The sequence below is a fragment of the Dromaius novaehollandiae genome, chromosome 2 (genome assembly GCF_036370855.1).
Source record: "Dromaius novaehollandiae isolate bDroNov1 chromosome 2, bDroNov1.hap1, whole genome shotgun sequence".
NCBI classification, from domain to species: Eukaryota; Metazoa; Chordata; class Aves; order Casuariiformes; family Dromaiidae; genus Dromaius; species Dromaius novaehollandiae.
Genome location: NC_088099.1, coordinates 153,766,234 through 153,787,516, shown reverse-complemented (window position 1 = coordinate 153,787,516; position 21,283 = coordinate 153,766,234). Strand labels below are relative to the sequence as shown.

The window sequence follows — 21,283 nt, the reverse complement described above, 5'->3', positions numbered from 1 at the left end:
GTCTTAAAACAGAGCACATGAAAACAAAGTACCATGTAGCTGAACTCTATACATAATGTAATGTGTGACTAAAACAACAATGGAGCAGAAATGGACATTGTGCCGCGTCTCAATGGCTTCCCATTATACACTTGAATGTTTTGATAGCCAGTTGAGTTTAAAATTAAAATATTTCTAGTGCCCCTGTGAACTATTGGAGGTTTCTCTGGATAATTTTTATGAGCTAATTTCAAATGAATATGAGCAATCGGATGAAGCTTTTGCATTTGAACATGGTTTGTAAAAACAAAAAGCTTCCTGAGATAGCGTGGGTATGCTGAAAGCAGTGCTGCACGGACATATTCCAACTTTACAGTACACAAGTGATTTTTTTCAGCGACCATAGTGCAGCTATTCTAAAAGACTGTAGCAGTCAAACTGAAATACTGCATTGTTTTTGATCTCTTTGATATTCTTAAGAATGATAGTGTGTGAGGATGATTTTTTTTTACTGTCCTCATATATTTTAAGTGATGGCGGGGCAATGAGTAGAACAATAATTTACTGAGTATTCACACACTATATGTATACTTTCATTATACATTTATAGAAGACCTATTGTTTTTGTGTTTTCTGCTGGAGGCTAGTCTTGTAAAAGAATAGCCTAGAATAGACTCACTCAGTGCATGTGTTGTCCATTTGCCTGTCAGCAATAGTTTTGACAAAAAAAACAGGGAGTTTGAGTGACTGCTGGTCTGTCTTAAGGTATGGTAATGAGGCTAATTAGGAGAGATGAGAGCTGAACTGGATATGTGAAGGCAATTATCCGTGAAACTTTTGTCATGCTTTATCTTTATCAGATCTCCCTTTCTCTATTTTTGGCATTTGCCAGTGACACAAAGAATGGAAATATTTGAAGTGATACATATTTTAGAAAAGTGAAGTAAGGAACTAAGTCAGAGGGAAAATTAAATGAGAGCATCTCGTTATTCAACTGCACAACTTAACAAGGACTTTGTAGTTCACCAAGAGAGACTCCTGCTTGCGTTATTCCCGTCACTTGCACTTACATGAATTAAAATCCATTACTTTTGTGATAATGAACTCACTAGACACCTACATCTCCCCCGTGAAGTGTACATTGTTTTATTTGCTCCTTTTATGTTATGAGTAGCTGCAGCAAGTAAGTTATTAAGTGTACTTGAAAGCAAAGCACAGAAGAAGCATCGAAAGAGAGTGAAAAGGCATTTAACTGTAAATGAGAAAAAAGCTGAAAACGTCTACTTTCTGTTTTCAGGAGGCTAGTACAATTTACTTTCAAACTGTTTCTTACACCACACCAATCCCGTACAAACCGATTAGAAAAGAAGCATTAAGCAGAGCAAATGAAAACCAGGTGTCGCAAGTCTGGATGAATCAATGCACATAATCCACAAAGAGAGAAGGTGACAAATGAAACTTGCACATTAATGAGACCATAACCAGGCTCAATTACTAGGCCATTTTGAAGAGCCATAGTAACTTCATACATCTTTTTATTTTAGAGGGAAAAAATGACATGCTCTAAGCTCTCCTCACACTTCTGCCTCTAGAACAAAGTTGAAAGGCAGCATACTTCTAATGCACTTTTAAAGCGCATATAATGTTAAAGAAGAAAAGTCTACACAGCACATGTGCAATGACTTTTTCTAAGAGAAAAAATCTTGATAATTTAACCATTTTAATGAACTCGTACATTCTATATTACTCAACAAATGTGCTTGTAAAGTCAGATTACTTACTGAGTCAAATCTGTCTCTAAGTAGCATCTAGGTTTCTCTGCTGAATTTGCTGGAAATATTCATGTATGTGATATAGATGTGAAATGTTTAACAATACTTATTGTACATATATTTTCTGTTAAGCACCATTTTGTTCTCAGATTTTGTTCGTAGTACTTACATTAAGAGCTTTGAATCTTTTCATATAATTTACTCCTATCAGCAACATAACACATTTCCAGAATGCCACCACAAAAAGCCTGAGACCTGTGATAATAACCATAAATATAACATAAAGGAATGAATTATATGGTGTCTCTTTAATCTCAAATACTTTTAGTAATGATATGGAAAATTACTAAAATTACTGAAAATTATCAGATAATCCCATTTCCCAGTTTTTACTGTAAGGTCTCCTTGTTCTATAGGATAAAACAGCGCTGACTGTAGCTGCTCTCATTACCCTCTTCCTTCTTCCAGGCTTTCCACTCCACTCCTCACACACACACACACATACTCGCTCATTTCTACAGTAAAAAAAGGAAAAAAAAAAGTTTATTGCAAATTTTAGGCCACAGCCAGTAACTTCTTAAATTGCTACAACTGGTTTTCAGTAAAAAGGCTACTGTTGACTCCATGAGAGTGGTTAGAGAACTCCTCTTTCCTTGGGCTTTCATGTGATGAGAAGAAGATGAGGCCGCAATCCCCAGGAATAAAAAACCTGGCTTGGCAGTTTTCTGCAGAATGGGAATAAAGGGAATGTACCACAGAGATGCCACTTTCAGTCATTAGCAAAATAGTGTCGGGGTACGCAGAATCCCCTCCATGCCTGATACCCTTTCTCACTGTATACCACGATTGGTATTCGTAGTTGTAAAAAGATCTGGAATACAGCTCTGCATCAGAGCAAAAATGGAAAACAATCCTTGCATCATTTATCTTGTACCTATCACCTTGACTGAACACAAACTCCTCGTGTGCATTCCCGCTTCCGTCAGCTCCTCTTTTCCCCTGTGTTACAGCCTGCTGAAGTGTGCACTGCTGCTCCTGAGTGCGAGTTTGCAAAGGGAACAGTTGCGCTGGTCTCATAACTCCAAGTGTCACTGGGAAGGGGACTCAAAATCTTCCAATCCAATACTGATACCAAATAATTTAAAAAAAGAATTTACTCACCTGCAGAAACTAACCATATTTTAGTGTGTCTGGATGTTTTTACGATATTTTTCTAGCCAGTAGACAGTGGTGGTATATAAACACTTAAGGCATTTTATTACAGTACCACGCTGTTGCAACAGGTTACCTACGGTACTCATAACGAATAGGTTACTAATGAAGTGTCATTTCCTAGCCTTATTTGGTTTGTGTTGCAACTTTAATGATATTTCAATTTTAGAATAAACTCTCAAAGTAGTGTACGGGGATTTGGCCACAACACTTGCATTAACATTAATCAAAATCATGTGTCTAAATTCCCACCACACTGAAAGTTTACCTTCTGGTTGTTCTTTGGAGTTGTGCGTATGGGTGTGCGTATGCAGAAGAACATTTTACTGACTTGACTTTTGTTCGGAGTGACACTCGTGCTCTTCATACCTGAAATAAAAGATGGCGTTGCATGCTGAAGGCCTTTGTTCACAGGCAGTTTCAGTGGGGACAGTGACAATTCATGTTGCCTCACTTCAATCAGCATGAAGCCAGCAAGTCCTTTCTCCTGCTACGCTGAGATCTGAACTGTAAGTGTTGGGGAATAGTCTCGTCGTTGGTGTATTGATTAGCTCTTTATCAGCTAGAGTTTGAAGGTGAGAATGACAGGCTAGTTCAGATAAAAGAAGGCTTCATCTCAGTCTTCATCCTCAGCACCAACCATGTCTTTGTGAAAAACATTGACTTTTGCCTGGCAGTTTGACTGTTGTTAGAGTTTGCGTCTTACATACTGCCTGTTTGTCTTTGCATGTGGTGTCAAATGTTACTGTAACTGAGGAGAACTATTTCAACAGTTCTTACAATCCCAGCAAAGCAAAGTGCCCAGAGTACAGTGAGAAAGCCTGTTTAAAGGTCTTTCTGACTAATGACGTGGACTCAAGGGGTTAGACTTATTTTGATGTGGTTGGCCACAGATTGAAAAGTTTCGTTTTTTCTCTTTTCTGTTGTTGTTGACCCATTGATGGTTGGTAGTCACTGATTCAGAGACATGACCAATGTCATGGGTTTAATACCAAAATATCTCACAGAACCAAAGAAAGTCATCTCTTCAGGCTCTCTTTAATACAAGACAAACTTTCCTCACTAAAAATAAAAAAGAAGTTGCATATATTGTTCCACTACCAAACTCAAAAGGGTTTGTTTCTGTCTGGGAATTGGAGCTAGCGACACTGAACTGCTCATAAGCAGACCACGGCTATAAGTTGTGTTTTTGCAGCTATGTTTTCTGCTGGCTTCTTGGGAGCATCTTTAGAGAAAAAAACTTAAAAGATGATTTTCATGTGTAAATTAATCCACGACTACCCCATCCTTTTGCATTAGAATGGACCTCCCCCCCCCCCCCCCAAACAAAAGGCACGTTTCCTTGAATATGCTATCTTGGAATGATGGCTGCTGACTGACTGCAAAACAGGAAAAATGAGACCATTTTTCATTTACTGGATTTCAAAACAGTTACCTCATAAAATAAATAATGACTTTCCACGTTGCATTGCCATTAATCCATATATGTAATGCAAATAAATGAATAAAGACTTTTCATATCCTCCAAAGTTTACAGTGATTCCACCATGTAAAGACTAACAGTTTCTATCTGTAGTGATGACTCATTGATTTAGTATAACACCCAAAGAGCCATTTAAGAGAAGTTTGTCTGTGTCCTTTTGGCTGACTGAGGTTCTAACATTCAATAAAATCAGAGCCCCAGGCTTTTTCTTAATTTTTGTCTTAGTCCTGCAAAAGTTTGTGGATGTGCTTAACTTTACACAGGTGAATAGTCTTACAAAATTAAATTAGATCTCTCCCATGGTTAAAATTCAGCACAACATTTTTTTTTTGTAGGAGCAAGGCCTTTCTGTGCTGCTATAAAATTCATTTTTATTTCTACTTTATCACATTCAGATGCTTTCTTTGCTATGTTCTCTGTTTTAAACTAGCACTTTCAGAAATACAGTGTTCCCACTGTGGCATTGGCGAGAAGAAGAGAAAAGATGTATTTAAAATTTGTATGGCTCCAGTGAAATTGGTCATAAAGATTGTCTTAATCCTAGAAGCCAACCAAAGAAACATTAAAATTGCTAATGAACAAGCCAAGAAGTGTTGTATAATGAAACAGTTAAAGTAGCACTTGTTTCCTGGCAATGATAGAAAGGTTTTTGTTGTTGTTGTTGTTGTTTTTAAATTGTTTCAAAAGTATCTCTCAATGTATAGTACTTTTCGGTTTGCATCTGTCTGCATCGTGAGCAATCCTTTCACCCCCTTTTCAAAGCCATATGAAGCTTGCAATGCAGGATAATTAAAACAAATCTTGAGTAAACTGTTTTGTGGAGATAGAAGTTTGATGGTTGAATATATAAAAAATTGTAACCAGATGTTGTGCAGAAGCCATAGTAGTTTAAAGATCATGAGCTTTTTCTTTTTTCTTTTTTTTTGTATGAAGCAAAAATATTCTAATTGAAGTTGTCAGCAGGAGTGAGACTAATATGCCTGTATTTGATTAAATAATAGTTTATTTAACATTCAGTGTGGCCCAAAATTGGCTGGGACTAAAATACAGAAACTTTTTACTTTATATTTTTGTATTTAAATAGAGTGAAAAGTAAACCTAGTTAATGTTAACATTTTTGCCTGATATTCCCAACTATTCTATTATCTGTCCACTTGTGGGGCTCACTGGAATGCCGTGCTATCCATTGCACACACGTTTTCTTCCTCTTTCCTTATTAACTGGTTGGTTGAGGGAAAAAATGGAAAAAGAAAGATGGGCAATAAAGTCTGGAATGCACTGGTTGATTAGAGTTATTACTGAGATCTGGTAGAACTTAAGAGTATAACACAAGCCTCATCCAACTTCCCTTCTCGCTAGTCCTTGCGAAGCATGGAAACTCAGGCAGATGCAATCAGGGATATTCGTGCATGGAAAAGAGTTGCATCTTTTAAAAAAAAAACAGAATAGTGAAATATATTCAGTAGGTTTCCTGGAAATTATTTAATCTATGCAGAATAGCAGTGTTAAATGAATAGACTCCGAGCAAGTAATGGCTAAAATCCCCTCACTGGATGTTTGTTGAGTATAGGCCTGTTTTTTCTGTTTCTTCACTAATTAAAATAGCAATGTCTCTTAAAGTCAGATTCTGATTTTTTTTCACACTGCTTACTGCCTAAATGGCTCTTCAATCTTAAATGCTGCTGTTAGTAAATAAGAGGATCCCCATCTTGCCTTCTGTGAGTAACCATCATTAAAACCATAGGAATTTTCTTCTCATTCTTCGTAGCTGTTTGGTCTTTTGCCATCGAAGGGACTGTTGACCTCCCGATACCTGCACTGCAGTGGATTTAAAACTGAAGAGCCAAGGCGGGAGGTGCTCAGTTTATTTGTGTCACGTGCCTCTGCGTGTGCAAGCGCTTCCTGCGTGAACGCTTCAAAATCAGCACAGAGATGAGGCAATTTAAAGCAGATTCAAACATCTCATCCCAATTGTCGAGGGACGCTTGCCATTCTGGTGTTTCCCTAGGTTTGTGCTTTGCCCCCGGCCCACGGAGCGGGACCCTTTGGGTGCCCTCACACTACCCTCTAGCGACTCAAGCTGGCTGTTGCATTTGCAGCCCCGGGAGCCACCTGAGCAGCCCCAAAGCTCTGCCTGCCGCCCACTGCGCTGTCCTCAGCATTGCCCGGCTGGTCCTCGCTCCTCTGCCTCTGTACCTGAGGACAAAATGAGCTTTGGGTGCTTCTACAGCCTGCCCAGAAATAGCAGAGGGGGCCAAATCTGTAGGTGGATTGTAACATCCTGTAGGAAACTTGGTATACAAAATAAAATAGACCATCCTAAAGATATGTCTACTCTGTCTGCCATGGTCATGCCACACATACGCTGGGGCTTTGAAGGTAGCTTGCAAGTCCATAGTAAAATCAGCCAAGAAGTTACCTTCGAATAGTGAAAGACAAGCACAGTGCAATCAATATTTTATCTTTTTTATGTCTAAAAAGATGGGCAAAAGATCTGTAATAGTTCTGAAGGTTTTCACTGATTTTTAACCATGTTCTGCCCTCCTTGTGCTTCAGGCAATTGGTAGAGTTATATTGGATATAAAATAGGAGAGAATTTGTTCTTGGATTTGGCAAAGGAAGAGATAGTTGCAACACAGTTTGGTTGAATGTCATGGCTAAGGTGCTTAGCTTTGTACTGCTCTACAGTAACTTCGAAAGTCATTCCCTCATTAACTACTAATGAAGGAAACAAGGCCCAGGATTTATCTTTCAGGTATTATTTCTCAGAGATATAACTTAACTGTGAGTGTGACCTGGTTTTAAGATGGTCTTTTCTTTAAAAAATACATACATGTCACATCCACTTACTTATTGGGCCATTACCCAAGGGAGCAATGCTCCCCCTGTATCACACCTGGATTTAAAGCCTGCTTTAGAGGATCCAAGATAGTGGTCGTAGACAGGTAGCATTGGCAGCCATCCCAAAATCTCCTCAAAGGGTAAGGAGTTTGTTACCGCATGAATCATTCAGTGTTCCCCACACCTTCCTCATCTTCCTGCTGATTTTACTATCAGGGTTTCACAGCCATAAGTTTCCACAGCCATGTCCATTTCCATATGACTAGCCACTAAGGTGTGAAATCCTAGTCCGTGACACAGAACCAAAAAATGCTTCCTATAAAATACATGTAGGAAATAAAGCCCCTTCTCTTTTCAGTTCCTGAAAGAGGGATTTTGGCAAAGATATTGATGAGATGGAAGATTTTCTTTTCTCCTCGAGAAAAGGCGTGCCATTATAAATGTGCTGCTTTCTGCTGTACTTCTTTTTCTTTCTCTCTCCTGAAGATTCCAGTAGATGATAAACATAAAGAAAAGGAGTGAAAATAATCTGACTTTCACTGTTAAGGATAAAGCTGAATTAAATTGAAAAGTGAATTCTTAAGAGTGTCATGGTTTTTGTTTCATCAGTAGAACAGAAATGCCTTTGAGTATAGTCCGTTAACAAGTAGCAGCTATAATTTTGCACAGCATCGAAGTCTAAATGTTTTTTTCTTATTTCAAAGTCGTGTACGTGGGCTTTCTGGAGTCTTGTTGCAAAGTCAGACCAGTCGTGACACTAGCAGATGGAAGCTGAAGTAAAGCAGAAACTGTTTCCTGACTTCTGCTTCTTAAGTAGCAAAATCTGATATATTGATCAGTGGAACAGGACCAAACAGTTCAGCTGTGAGTCCTTCTCCTCTCTCTGCCACAAACTCACTACAGACTTTCCGGCAATCCAATAGCCTTTGCCTCTCCGGTTATGAAATGGATGCGGCCGCGGTTGCCTATGAGTGAGGCTGCTGGACTGTTGAGCTGATGCCGCTTTGGTAAGGAAGCTGAGAGCTTGTTTTACAAGTTCTCGCTGCACCATCAGCTTCATTTAAGAAGCCTCCAAAGGGTGTGAAAAATAAGTTAACTGTGGGCTTGCAGAAGGATTTTTGCTGTACCTCACCTTTCCAGCCTGGTGCTTGTTTTCTTGAACATCTCTTTGCCAGTCCTTTGAAGTCCTCTGAACTCAAGGCTGATGATGTGACAGGGTGGGTAAATTTCTTCCTCCGTGTACAGAGCTTATGATGGAAAGCCCCAGTAAGTTGTCTCTCATACTGCTCATGCCATTTAAGAAAATGGCTGCCAGTAGCAGTAAATTCACCGTGCCACTCGAACTGGAAACATTGCTTTTGGTGAAATTAAATCTGTAGGTGGAAAGGAGTGATTCTGACAATGCAAATTTTGAAGCTGGTGTCCTAGGGAAACCAATAGTCATTTTCTTTTGAAGTTAAAGGTAAGAGAAAAATTAGGCTAGAGCCAGTGGAGACATTGCTGTGCAGTTTCAGTGTTCTGTCTGTGCAGAAATGAGTGAGTATAAAAAAGTACACTGGGCATACCCAATTCCTAGGGTTGCAGAAGTAGAAGATCTGCAAATCATGCATAAATATTAAGATAAATATTCTTCATTGTTCAGTAGGTCTGTAACAAAAATGTGACTTCCCTACTGCGTGATTCTCCTAAAAAAGAGCATTTAGATTAAGATAGTTTAGGGAATGAGGTTGAGCTTTATTAGTAAGGATATTAATCAGAGTCTTCCTTTCTCCGTACCAGTTACCATAACTTTTCTTTTTCCTAATTTTTTAAAATACTCATACTGACTCTAGTAATGTATGAGGAAACACCTTTCTTTTTTTTTTTTAATCTTGTATTATATCACAGATTTTAAGGTCTTCAGTGATGCTGTGGCTTCATCTTGAATTCCGTGAAATGTTTCCTATCAAACTAGGAGACCATATGCCCATGTTGGCCTAAATTTCCCAGTGCATCATGTACCCAAAATAGAAGCTGGTAAAGATTCTTAAGAGATTGTGTTCACTTCTTCCAAAGACCTGGTTTGTTTATGGAAAGGATGCTTGCAGTACATAAATACTATTTAAGGAGAAATGTCTCCAAAATGTAGAAGTTGTTCTCCTCTTCTTCTCATCTTAATGGTATTTTTAAGGAAAGCCATACAGTACCCCACTTTGAGTCTCATTTACAAGCAGACATTAGGATTTTGATAGGAAGAAGCAAGTAGAGAGTAATTTTTGTTAAAGCTTCATGTGGAACTTAAAAGTAGGTTTATCCATTCTTTAAACAATTTAGCATCTGTATACTTTACCAGATTACAGGATGAGATGTTGTGCTCTGTAACATTCAATCTGGATATTGATCTATTCTAATTATTACTTTTATAGCCATAGAATTTTAAATATTTTATCTTTTAAGACAAATTAGTAGAATTTAATAGAATAAAATTAGTAGAAATTAATAGAAAAAAATTACAAGCAATCCATATCCTGGAAGAAGACACTGAAGAAAGTTTTGGTTTAAAAAAAAGATCAGTTTACTGGCATCATAGAGTCATTGAGATTGGAAGGCGCCTCTGGCGATTGCCTAGTCCAGCCCCCCTGCTCCAAGCAGAGTTGTCCAGGACCTTGTCCACTCACCAAGGATGGAGACTCCTTATTCTCTCTGGGCAACCTGTTTCAGTGCTTGGTCACCCTTACAGTAAGAAAGTTTTTTCTTATGTTTACATGGAAATTCCCGTATGTCAATTTTTGCCAATTGCCTTTCGTCCTTTCACTGGCCACCACTGAAAAGTCTGACTCTGCCTTCTTCACTTCCACCGTCAGGTATTTATACACTTTGATCAGATCCCCCCTGAGCCTGCTCTTCTCTGTGCTGAACAGTCCCACCTCTCTCTGCCTTTCCTCATATGAAAGATGCTCCAGTCCCTTAATCATCTCTGTGGCCCTTTGGTGGACTCACTCCAGTAGCTCCATGTCTCGCTCATGCTGGGGAGCCCAGCACTGGATGCAGCACTCCAGATGTGGTCTCACCAGTGTTGGGCAGAGCAGAAGGACCACCTCCCTCGACCTACTGGCAATGCTCTGTCTAATGCAGCTCACAAAGCTGTTGGCACTTAAAGATGGGGTAACTTAAAAAAAAAAAGTAGAAATCACTGCTAGCACATTCTGCTTCTATACTTTATTTTTGTCAGTAGATACGCTGTTACTTCTCCAGATGATTGTAGGGATTGATCACTGCTGTGGTCCATTCTTATTGCCTAAAGCTATCAAGAAGAAAGTCATCAAATATTTTTGCTAAAAGTGGGATCATAGGACAGAGTAAGATGATGGCTTACAACTAACCACTGAGAAACAGACTCTGTCTTATTGTCTTGTTATTTGGAAGTGTTTGAAATGGATTGGATTAGATGAAAATGGCCATTATAGAAAGGCCACTACTTTTCAGTATTTACCGCACCGTGGTATCTGGGATACCACAGTTTCTCCCTAAGCTTACAATAGGAAATAACTATGGTAATTGTGTGGTGTGAGTTGGCAAATGTTGATTTTTCCAAATGGAAGCCATTCTAGCAACAGCAAATAACAAGATCTGCAATAAGGGTGCAGTCCTAAGCATATTGAAAGCTATAGGTGGACATAGTCAGCTTTGGATCCCACTCTAATAACAGCTTTCTCAAGGGAACTGTGTGAGATTCAAATTTTAGTTACTACAGTTCCTGAAGAAGTTTATAAGCTATAGCTGCCTATATGAAACATTTTCTTGTTATATTTTTTCTTTAATTAAAATGAATGGTCCTAAGGGGAATTTTTTGAAGTACAAGTAACAGGTAAATGAACCTCGCTGGCTTTCACTGAGAAGTAGACACCTAATTGACATTTCCTCTCTGAGTCCTGAGGACTTCTATTAAAATTTTAGATCCTCGTTTCATAACTGTGAATGAGAAATTATTCTTCAAATGTAATTTCCAAATTTGGGGTGCAAATTTGGGAGGTTGTAGGTGATCAAAAGTCAGGGGGACTGAGGCTTCTAAGTCACTTAATGGCTTTTGGAATTTTTGCCCCTTAGGAGCCTTTTCCCTGCTGGTTTTGGCAGCCCTCAGACAAAATCTGCAAATGAGAGTTCCTCCTTTCAGCTGCTGGCTTTCTGATCCATTTTCTATATAAATAGAGATCACATGGACTTTAATAAGGTCAGGGAATGTTTTTTACATGTATGTGATTTTTTTTTTCCTCAAAACTTAATTTTGCCCATCTGATTTCTATGGAAGTGGGAACAGATGCCAGAAGTTGAGAACTCCAGCAGCTTTGTGCTCACTCGTACAGCAGAGTGCTTGCGGGATTGGGACCCTCAATTACTATCATATGTAGAGTTACATATTGGCTCTTAGCTGAGATCTGCAAATGCTGTCTGCTTCCTACCATGTCAACGTTGGGGGATGTTTAAGGAAATGCAGACATATCTTTGTTCCATTTTTATCTGTTCATTTGATGGCTGAGATTACTTCCTAAAAGAAAAGATACTTGGTATGCCTTCTTAAACATAAAGTAGTGATGCCTAAACTTAAGCACCCAATTCCATGTTTAGGCACCTTCCTAACTGGCTCTTTATGTCAGAAAGTGAGTCTGTTTATAACAAAGTCTAACTATTGATTTAGCTTCTCTATTCAGGACACCAGGGCTTGGATATTTCTGCCTTGTGCCAAGAAATGAAACAGTCAGAAGCGTTTCCAGTTCTCTCGATGTCTCTTTCGGCTTAGGACTTAGGACTGTTCTGAGGATACTCCTTTCACGCAGTTGCTGATCAGAAGACTAGTCAACTGCTGTATGTGTTACACGCTTTGTGTTGTGTTTGTAATTTAGAAGAATGCAAGAGGCTCGTAATGATTTTTTTCCGAGATTTGTTCTCTAACAACTGCTTAGTTCATTTGGAAGCATACGGCATCCAGAAAGGAGCAACGATCTGTGTGAACGAACGCTGATTTTTTTAGGCAGCCATTCAGAATTGTAACTACTGCATGAATCTGCTTCAGCAAATTGTTAGTGGAGAAAAGTTTATACTATTTAGGGGCAAGAATTGCAGTTCCCAAACCAGGCTCCCCCTGTCCAGCTGATACACACTAATATATCTACCTAGCCATTTTTGTAAGGAATGCTATTATTCCTAAATTGTATTTTTTTTATTATTCTTATCTTTGATTACTTTGTATAAGTACTGCTTTAAAACAGTGGTTGCTGAGTGATCAAGTTGATTTAGAAATGTAGGAAGAAGTTTGCCTAGGAACCCAGTGATTTTTATAGTAGTGCCTTAAAAGACTGATTGAACCTGTTGGGAGACTCACGTAGCGGTTCTGGTGAGGATGCTGAGAGACCCTGCTGGTAGCTTTTACTGTGTTAGGTGATAAACTGCGAAGGGAAAACAGGAAGCAAATTAGGTGGACTTTAGCTAGCATGCTTGTGAGTACACTTCGGCAGAGAGAATGTATTGGGTTGATATATGTGTAAGGGAGGGTGAAAACCAGTGCTACATTTTGGGAAAACAAAGACAATCAGGGCTTTCTTCTTGAGCAGCTGCAGCCAGTTCCACTAATGGAAGTGCAGGAGCAGAAACTGGCAGCGCAAGGTATGTGTTCGTTTTTACAGATGGCAATGCAGACAAGTTGGTAATTGAAAAGGAAGTCGTGTACGTGAGCTGTTTGACGGGGGACAGCCTATTACAGTACTTTCCTGTGTAATTGCCTTGGTGAGTTATGGAAGGCAGAATTTCTATTCCTCTCGAACAGATTTCAGTTACGGCAAAATGACATCAGTATCGTTAGGGAAAATCAGGATTCCAGGGTGCTATTTTTTTTTTTTATTAGAAGTGTTACTAAAACTTTTAAAATTTGTTTTAGATTTGCCTCCGTGGAGGTCTGCGTCGTGCTGCTGGTAGTCCGTAGCAAAATTCAGGAGAAGCAAGATCATACCACATTGTGGTAGCTGTCGTTTACAATGCTGGAAGAGATTTAAGGATGATCAGCTTGTGTGAGTTGAAGGATCAGGCCTCAAAAATACGTTACAGCCAGTAAAAGAAGTTTGAAGGCAGCTGCTCTTTAAAAAAATCATAGTTTGTGTAGGACAATTTAACTCTTTGCAAAACAGACTACTACGAACTAACTTTCTACCAGAAAATATTTCTCAGTGTTTATTACAAATGCTGCTTATGCCATAAATATTTATTTGTGTGTTTCTTTAATCTGTGTATATACTTTTGTCTCAACAGAATATCACTCGTATTTTTAACACATATAGTGTTTTAAAAATCAATCTCCGCTAACCATGGCAAGGAACTCTGACCTCCACAAAAAGTCCTATTGTTTTCACATTTGTGCCACTGCAGATCTTGAGGGGGAAATTGTGAAATTACCCTTTATCACTAGTTAAATTAACAAGGAAATACACTGCACACTGCATAATTTTCACAGATGAATGCTCAAATGAATGAAAAATAATAAGTCAAGGAAAAGTCACTGTAACATGTATTGCGATTATTTATGTGATACCATAGTTACATATAACTCTTAATAGATTATTAAAATGCTGGTAAATTCCTGCCTATGGATTTTAGGGTTGAAGTTGGATGTCTGAAGCCAGTTACCCTCCACCACAGGCAAGATGTTAGACAGGTTGTAGCATGGGGGAGGAAATAGGGGTGAGGGAGTGATGGTGGTGAAGGGATTCAACGGCAACTGATTTTGTGGTGTATTTTCTTTGCACGCCTATATATTTCTTAATTCAATCATTTATATTGATTGGCTAGTGTTTTGCTATGATAGCAATCATGACATTTTAAACTAATATCTTACTGAATTCTTCTTTCTTAATAAGACACAAAGGTTTGTTGGGTTTTGGGTTGTTTTTTTCTTTTTTTTTGAACTAGCGAAGTGCTGCTCTCTTTAAGGTGGCTTTACAGAATACAGTGAAATGCTACAAAAGTTGGGAAAAATCTACTTGTCTGCATTTTTGCTGCTGCTGAAAAATAACTGTAGTCTTCATGCACTTTACATGCAGATGGAAATATTTACTCTCGAAGGGGATCAGAGGCAGAATCCTAAAACGCTGCTCTAATAGTGATATTTAATTTGCAATCTATTGTCGGTATTTTTTTTTCTCTAGAAAAACTCTGATTGCTATCATTACAAGTTACTAATACAGAGTATATCATCCAAAGGTGCTGTCACAATAGAGCATTAAAAATTCCTCTAAACTTTTTATATGAATTAGGTGTGCAATTTTAACTTCCCTCTTGGCATTTTTACTTTCTTTCTACCCTGTCTTTCCTAACCTCTTTCTCATATATCTTTCACGTATAGCTCTCTAATGTAATTGTTCATGAAAATTTCTTAGATGAAGACTTTGGATTTGGCACATTAAACTGACTTCAAGAATCATCTGTTAACTAATAGTTAAGGTTGAAAACAACCTACTTTAAAACTTTACAAGTTTGTCTTTTTCTGACAACTTATGTGTTGGAGCTGAAAATTTGATGTGCCTGGTGTATTCCTGAAAGCTTTCCAAGTTATAAAGGGAAGAAAACCCATTGGCTTTCTTTTTAATTTAAACATGGTTACAGCAAAAAGCAACTAGAATTTTAAAATGTAAAACTTTACAGGGAAATAGTTGTGGCTGTTTTCATAGTTGAGAGAGAAAGCGGTTTTGATTAAATGCATTTAGAAAGGCCTGAGCAACTCTGAAGCCAAAAGAAATGAGGGCTGCAAGGTTCTTTTCCCATCCTGAACAGAAGGAAGTAGCACTTATTCCAACATCCAAATGCTGCATTGCTGCCCGGGTTTTAGACTGAACCTCTTCAAAAAAAAAGAGAATTGAAGAATGCTTCTTGTAAGGGAGAGTAGTGGACGACACCTAGAGCTAGCGGGCTTGAAGGGGGAAAAAGAAGCTCCTAAATAATAGCAGTCGTCCAACACACATACCCTGAGATGTAACCATGAGCACATTACCCTACTTTTCTGAACCCCATGGTAGTGGAGGGCTGATTATGGGCATGAGTCCAGCTTCTCCCAGTTGGTCCACCCACAGTCAGCTGGCTGATACTGAGCCGAGGATATGTGAGTTTTCCTGTGTCTCTCCTCCGACTGCCCATGTTGCCAGAGAGCATCCAGAACCAGCATTTGGCTTGGCCTTCGGTGGGGCACATATGGTCGTAGCACCCGACTTTGTCTTTGGAAACAGGTCGGACGTATGGTGCTTCTTTGGTAACGTTCATCATGTTCTGGGCCCTGAGTTCAGCAAGTGCCATTTCTGGCACGACAGGAAAGCCAGAGATGATCAGAAAATCCACTCGGGCTTCGTCAGGTCATTCTTGTGTGATGGGGAAGTGAAAGTAATCAGCAAAAAGACGAGTTTTGTTGTGTCCAAAACTCAGAGGGTGATGTAAGAAAAATGCTTGGCTGACGCCTGTGGAGCCTGTTTGAGTTTCTAAAAGCATCTTCTGGCAGAAATTTTGAAAACAGGATGTATTTGGCACTAGAAGAGTGTCAGGCACCCTTGCTTAGTCTAGCTAGCTAACAAACCACAGCTCTTCAGCAGTGTTTTTTGGCTATGCCTTTACAATATGTATGTTGCTAAATGAAGTTCCTCCAAAATAATTACTGTAAGTTTGGTACATTTTAAAATAACTTTAAAATGTAGTGACCCTTCTGCATGGCTGAAAAGTTTTAATTCGTGTAAACTGAACTGTGTGCCATCTTTTTTTTAAATCTAACATAGTGTTTTATGAAAAACAAGGTTCTGATCCTGTAAGTATGCCTGAGTGGATTACTTCTTGTGGTGTCCTCTACTGTTTTACTGTTTAGCAAAAATAATTAATAATAAGTTCCTTGTTTAAAAGAAGTATTGGTCAACTAGTGAAAACAGTTCAAGGAGTTAAAAAATTGAGGCATTCAGGCTTGACAATGTGTGTACCAAGTTTCAGACTCGTTCAATTTGAAATGGTCAAGATATGAAACCATAAAAAATGTGAGTAAATACTCTGCATATCAAGGGTTGTTATGCAATTACATGGTTTCCGTATGGGTCTTACTGAGGGAAAACAGTAGAGAGATCTACAATGCATGTTCAGTGAATAATTACAAACTTTCATAGCTTAATTACAAAATCATAATCCATTTGTTGCCTTGCTACTAATACAATACTAAAATGGGTGCATACTCCCTGCCCCCCATCCCCGAGCTAAGCCATGGTGGCTGTAGATTTGTCAGAAAGTATCCGAAAAACTTGAAATCCTCCCCCCCGACCACCACCCAATTTTGGGCTATCTCCAAATTATAAACAGCTGAAATGATTTAAATAAAATTTTCAGTAAAAAAGAAAAAGAGAGAAAGAGAGTTACAACTAGGCTGACAAAAACACGTGCCAAATTTCAGCCCAATGTGATTTGAGACAACCATGATATTAAGTGCCCAGACCTAGGAATTGGACTGGAGATAGAGACAGACTCTTCGTTATATTGGTCCCTTCAGGATCTGTGAGTATAATATAGTGGTTATAAGGCTCCAGATGATTAAAGCTTGCCTTAGTAGATACATATTTTAGCTATTTAGTTAGACCTTTTGTCTTACTCTTCCAAGGATGTACAGGAAATTTTCATGGATAACTCCGACTAGTGCCAGTGGCGTTGATTGGAGACTGAAACCTTTTTATTTGAGGCTCGATCCCGCCTACGAGTGGTTATGTCTATTTACCTTTCCTGGGGCACCCTTCAGAGACTGTTTAGCTATGATAGGTATGTGTTCACATTTTAAAAAGTGCAAAGGTTCCACAATATATTTCTTGAAAATGCTGGCCTGGGCTCCTATTTAGCAGAATGCCTGAGCACATGGCTAGGTTTTATTGAGGCTGTGGGCCATGGCTGCTCTGCAGATCTTGCTGGGTTGGAGCTGAAGCGGCTGTTCCTTTGCAGGGCTACCCAGCAAAACAGCAGTACTGGCCGCTGTTACTGACCAGTGCAAAAGCGGAATATCCAAAGCCAAGCCAACTCATGCCTTAGAAGTGTCATCACTAGGTTAACATTTAGCACAAAAAATAAATATTTAGATAATTCCTCTTGGGCAATAACCTTTTTAAAATTCTGTACATGGAAAGGAAAAGGCTAACTTTCTTTTTGAAGAGCCCAAATTGATTTAGGAGAAGAAACCTCCAGGCAGTACAGACTTTTAGAAACAGCTTCCATTTCTTTTGTTGCAGGCTCGATCAAGATTTCTCAGGTATATTTTGACAAGCAGCTAGCTCAATTCTGTGGTTAGTGGGATCTGGGAGTCAGGAATATTTAGTCTGATTCTGCCACAGTCCTCTTTCATCCCAGAGAATCCATTTCAAAGCTGCTTGTCCCTATTAAAAAAAAGCTATTCCAAAAGCAAAAAGCCCAACAAAGTAACAGCATTTCAGTGTTTGCAAAGGTCATTTAATTCTTAATTCGTTAATCTGTGTAATCTGTGTTGGAACACTTAGAGGAGGGAATGATCATTGTTGATTATCAGGGAAGGTCCTTAAATGGCACAGAAGTAAGAGCTCAGAAAGACAGAAAAAGTTAAGACTTCCAAAGTTCAGAACAGCAAGTAAGGCAAATTTACACATTTTACATTAATTTTAGGGACTTCAGCTGAATCCTCTGCACTACTATGATATTTTAAACAGATAAATGGCTTGTATTTACTTAGTAAGCACAGATATAGTTTTTTGATTTATATAGCTACTTTAGGTATTTCGTAACTCGTTCCTGGCTAAAATCATTATATTATTTCATTGTGACTAACACCCAGTTTGAATTGATCTTTCTTTAAAAAGAAAATAATAAATAATCTCATTTCAATGTTAATAAACTTTTTTCAGCTCCTTTCTCTAAATAAACTCTTTTCCATGTGTTAATGATATACTAGCTCCATATTGAGGATGATTTCAAGGTTACTGCACCTTCTGTCCCACACTGAGGTGTGCGAGAATGCAGAGTATAAACTGGATTCCTCTCTGTCTATTTTAAAAGTCTCCCATGACTGTGTAGAGGTATTTTCCCAAATTTAAGGAATGCAAGCAGAAATGAAAGGGTGGAAAGACTTACTCAGATTAAGATTCCACTTGTTTAGTTCACCACACCAAGAAATGCTAGGCTGACAGACAAAAAATAGGAATGGAAAGGAACAGCTCGACATCTGTATTCTGGCCGTATAAAGTCATTTCCAGTTGGAAACTTCTCACCCTCCAAGTGGACCAAACTGGGGTTGGTTTAGTGAAGCTTTTATTGTATTCTTATTGTATTAAGGAAACTCTTTCAGCGGCCAGGTGAAATTTTGCAAGGATATGCAACCGCAGAAAGAATTAGCAGCTTCGGTGTACTTGTAGGTGAACGCACCTAGCTGGGGTGAGCTACCTCTCTTGGGCACAGCAAGTTAGATGTTTGCTGAAGGACGTGAACTACTGTTTAGTTCTTCCCCTACCCAAATTCAGAAAAATGTAGCGTATAACTGTTTCTGATTTAGGAGACAAAGTAGGGGATGATGTAAGGGGGTGAGAGAGAGCTTATCTTGATGACAATCTAGATTTTATTCTATCACCTTAAAGTAGCACAACCTGCTATACTAATGAAATTGTGTTCTTGGTTTAAAAGGGCAATTGTTAGCCTGACTTTGTGCTCACTAAAAACATTTCCCCAATCTTGTTAAATTATTGCACTCATTTCAGATTTTTATGGCTGTGTAGCTTACCAGCCCTCATTTCTGTACGTTTCATTCATTTTCCTTGTATTGATGATTAATGGAGGATGTCGAACGTTAGAGTGAGCAGGCATCAGCAAATGCAAGATCATAATTAGTTTAGCTGACGAGGGCCTCTGATAGCACTTGCATCTGGATGGAAAAATTACCCTATAGGGAACTGGCTGCTCACCAGGTCTTTTTAGTGATACATTGTGAAACACCCGATGAATCAAATGCCCTTTCAATGCCAAGAAAGTGTTCCAGTCTTGAAGCCAAAATTATGTCTGCAGAAAGCTTTCCATTTGAAATGTATCAGAGTACAATTATAACCATTGTATTTTTTTGGCATGAGCACCGCTCTTCTACAGTATGGACTAAAGTTAAATAAATCACTTAAATTTTATGAAACCCTGAAATTTTGACTTATAGTGTTAGTAATTTTTAATTTATAATAAAATTTGTTTTCATTCAGGCTGTTTTTCCTTCTGCTCACCCATTCTTATCTTAGATGCTGAAGATTTGTTATTTATTTTTTTCCTTTGCAGAGAGGGAGCAGAGTTGAAATTCAGATTTTCTTTTCAGCAAAAGAATTCCATTTCCTGCTTATTAGTATTTGTGCCCACAAACACAGCCTGACTTTTGTTTAAATGAGAAGTTTAATGAAATCATTACTCTGTAGAAAGAATTTAACGAGCACTACTCATAAACGTGTCTACTTTTAAATATTCTTGGATCATTATTAAAGCTGATGAATGCACAGCTCAGTCTGGTTAAAAATCAATTTGTATTTAGGAGAGTTGTACTGTGCCTTTCTTTGCCTGGCTGAAATAAAATAAATAAATAAATGCATTGATGAGACCATGTTTTCTGGGGTTTCAGATGAAGTTCAAAAGAGGTCTCATTAAGAATACTGTACTTTTATTTGTTTGGCAGAGGTTACTCCTCATTCTTAGCGGGCTGTGGGAAATATATGGTAGTTTATGCTGATTTCAGGAGTAAGTGGGAAAGACTGGGACTGAATATCATGTATGCAATTAATGAAGTATTATCTCTGCTAAAGGAATTAGTGTGACGCAGATACAAACTGCAATTAATTAAAATGGGGGTGTTGGAGAATTCTTGTTAGCGATCACACTTTCAAATCAAGCAAACCAAAGAGAAATAATCTGTTGTGAGATGCAGGGAACAAAACGGGAGAAGTTTACCAAATGTGCCCTGCCAGCTTCCAGCTTGTTTGTCAGAATCCGCTGTTTAGAAACCATCATTAAACGCACAAAACCTGAAGTTCAAAAAGTTAAAGCTGTTATGCTGAAAAGGCTTTGGTGTTTCACACACCTCATCCATCACTCCAGGGTTAATTATAATGAAAATCAGCGGTGCCTATTAAGCACAATTGAACCTGACCTCATTATGGGCAGTGTGGTTTTAGACTGTCATTGTTGCCAGTCCAGAGACAAAACTCCTGTGTTGATTTGTCCTAACTCCGCGGATCATGTGACTCACCTCTGACCTGTTTTTTTTTTTCCCCTGTTGTTTTTTTTTTTTTCTTCTTCTTCTTCCCTGTTTCAGAGACGTAGAGGCTCGGGTGTTTTTTGTGCCAATTGCCTGACCACAAAGACCTCTCTCTGGCGAAAGAATGCAAATGGTGGATATGTATGCAATGCGTGTGGCCTCTACCAGAAGCTTCACTCGGTAGGAAGAACTTACTAGTTTGCTCAGAAAAAAAAAAAAAAAAAAGACAAAACAGGGGTTATGCAGCAAAGCTGGGCAGCTGTGGTCCCGTCTGGTTGGGTGATTACTACCACTCCCTGGCCTGCAGTTAATTTCCTAACCGGGTTTTTCTCTATGGTCACTTTGGGATCAGATGTGATTCATTACAAAACGAGCTGGGATGCTGTGGGTAGACGTGTTTGAGATCACCAGTGATGCATTTAATTATTTTGATACAAAATAAGAGGAAAATGATTTCATTTCTGGGGATTTCATTTAAAGGCATACAATATGCTGTGATGAAAGCTCTCTATAGTCAAGAGCTCTTGTCTTCGTAATCAAAAAAAAGAAAAATTCTTAAAGTTAGACATCACATCTGTATCAAAAATATCCCTGTGCTGTGTTTTTCTCTTGTTTTCTCTCCTTTTGCCAACTCTTTTCTTTTCAATAAATTTCCTAGAGATATGGGCTCTTTTTCTCTGCAGTCCTTGTAGTCTGCTGCAGGACTCTGAAATAACTCAA

At 38.6% G+C, this 21,283-nt stretch overlaps 1 protein-coding gene across 10 annotated transcripts in view; it reads left to right on the top strand.

The window, feature by feature from the left end:
* Positions 1-21,283, top strand: part of TRPS1 (transcriptional repressor GATA binding 1) — a 218,447-nt gene that overhangs the window by 186,367 nt on the left and 10,797 nt on the right. For 9 of the 10 annotated variants that reach the window (XM_064507820.1, XM_064507814.1, XM_064507823.1 and 6 more), the window contains one exon: positions 20,621-20,743. The exons of the other annotated variant lie outside the window; for it this stretch is intronic. In XM_064507820.1, coding sequence (XP_064363890.1) covers positions 20,621-20,743 — 123 coding nt within the window. The remainder of the gene's footprint in view (positions 1-20,620; positions 20,744-21,283) is intronic. 10 annotated transcript variants of the gene reach the window in all.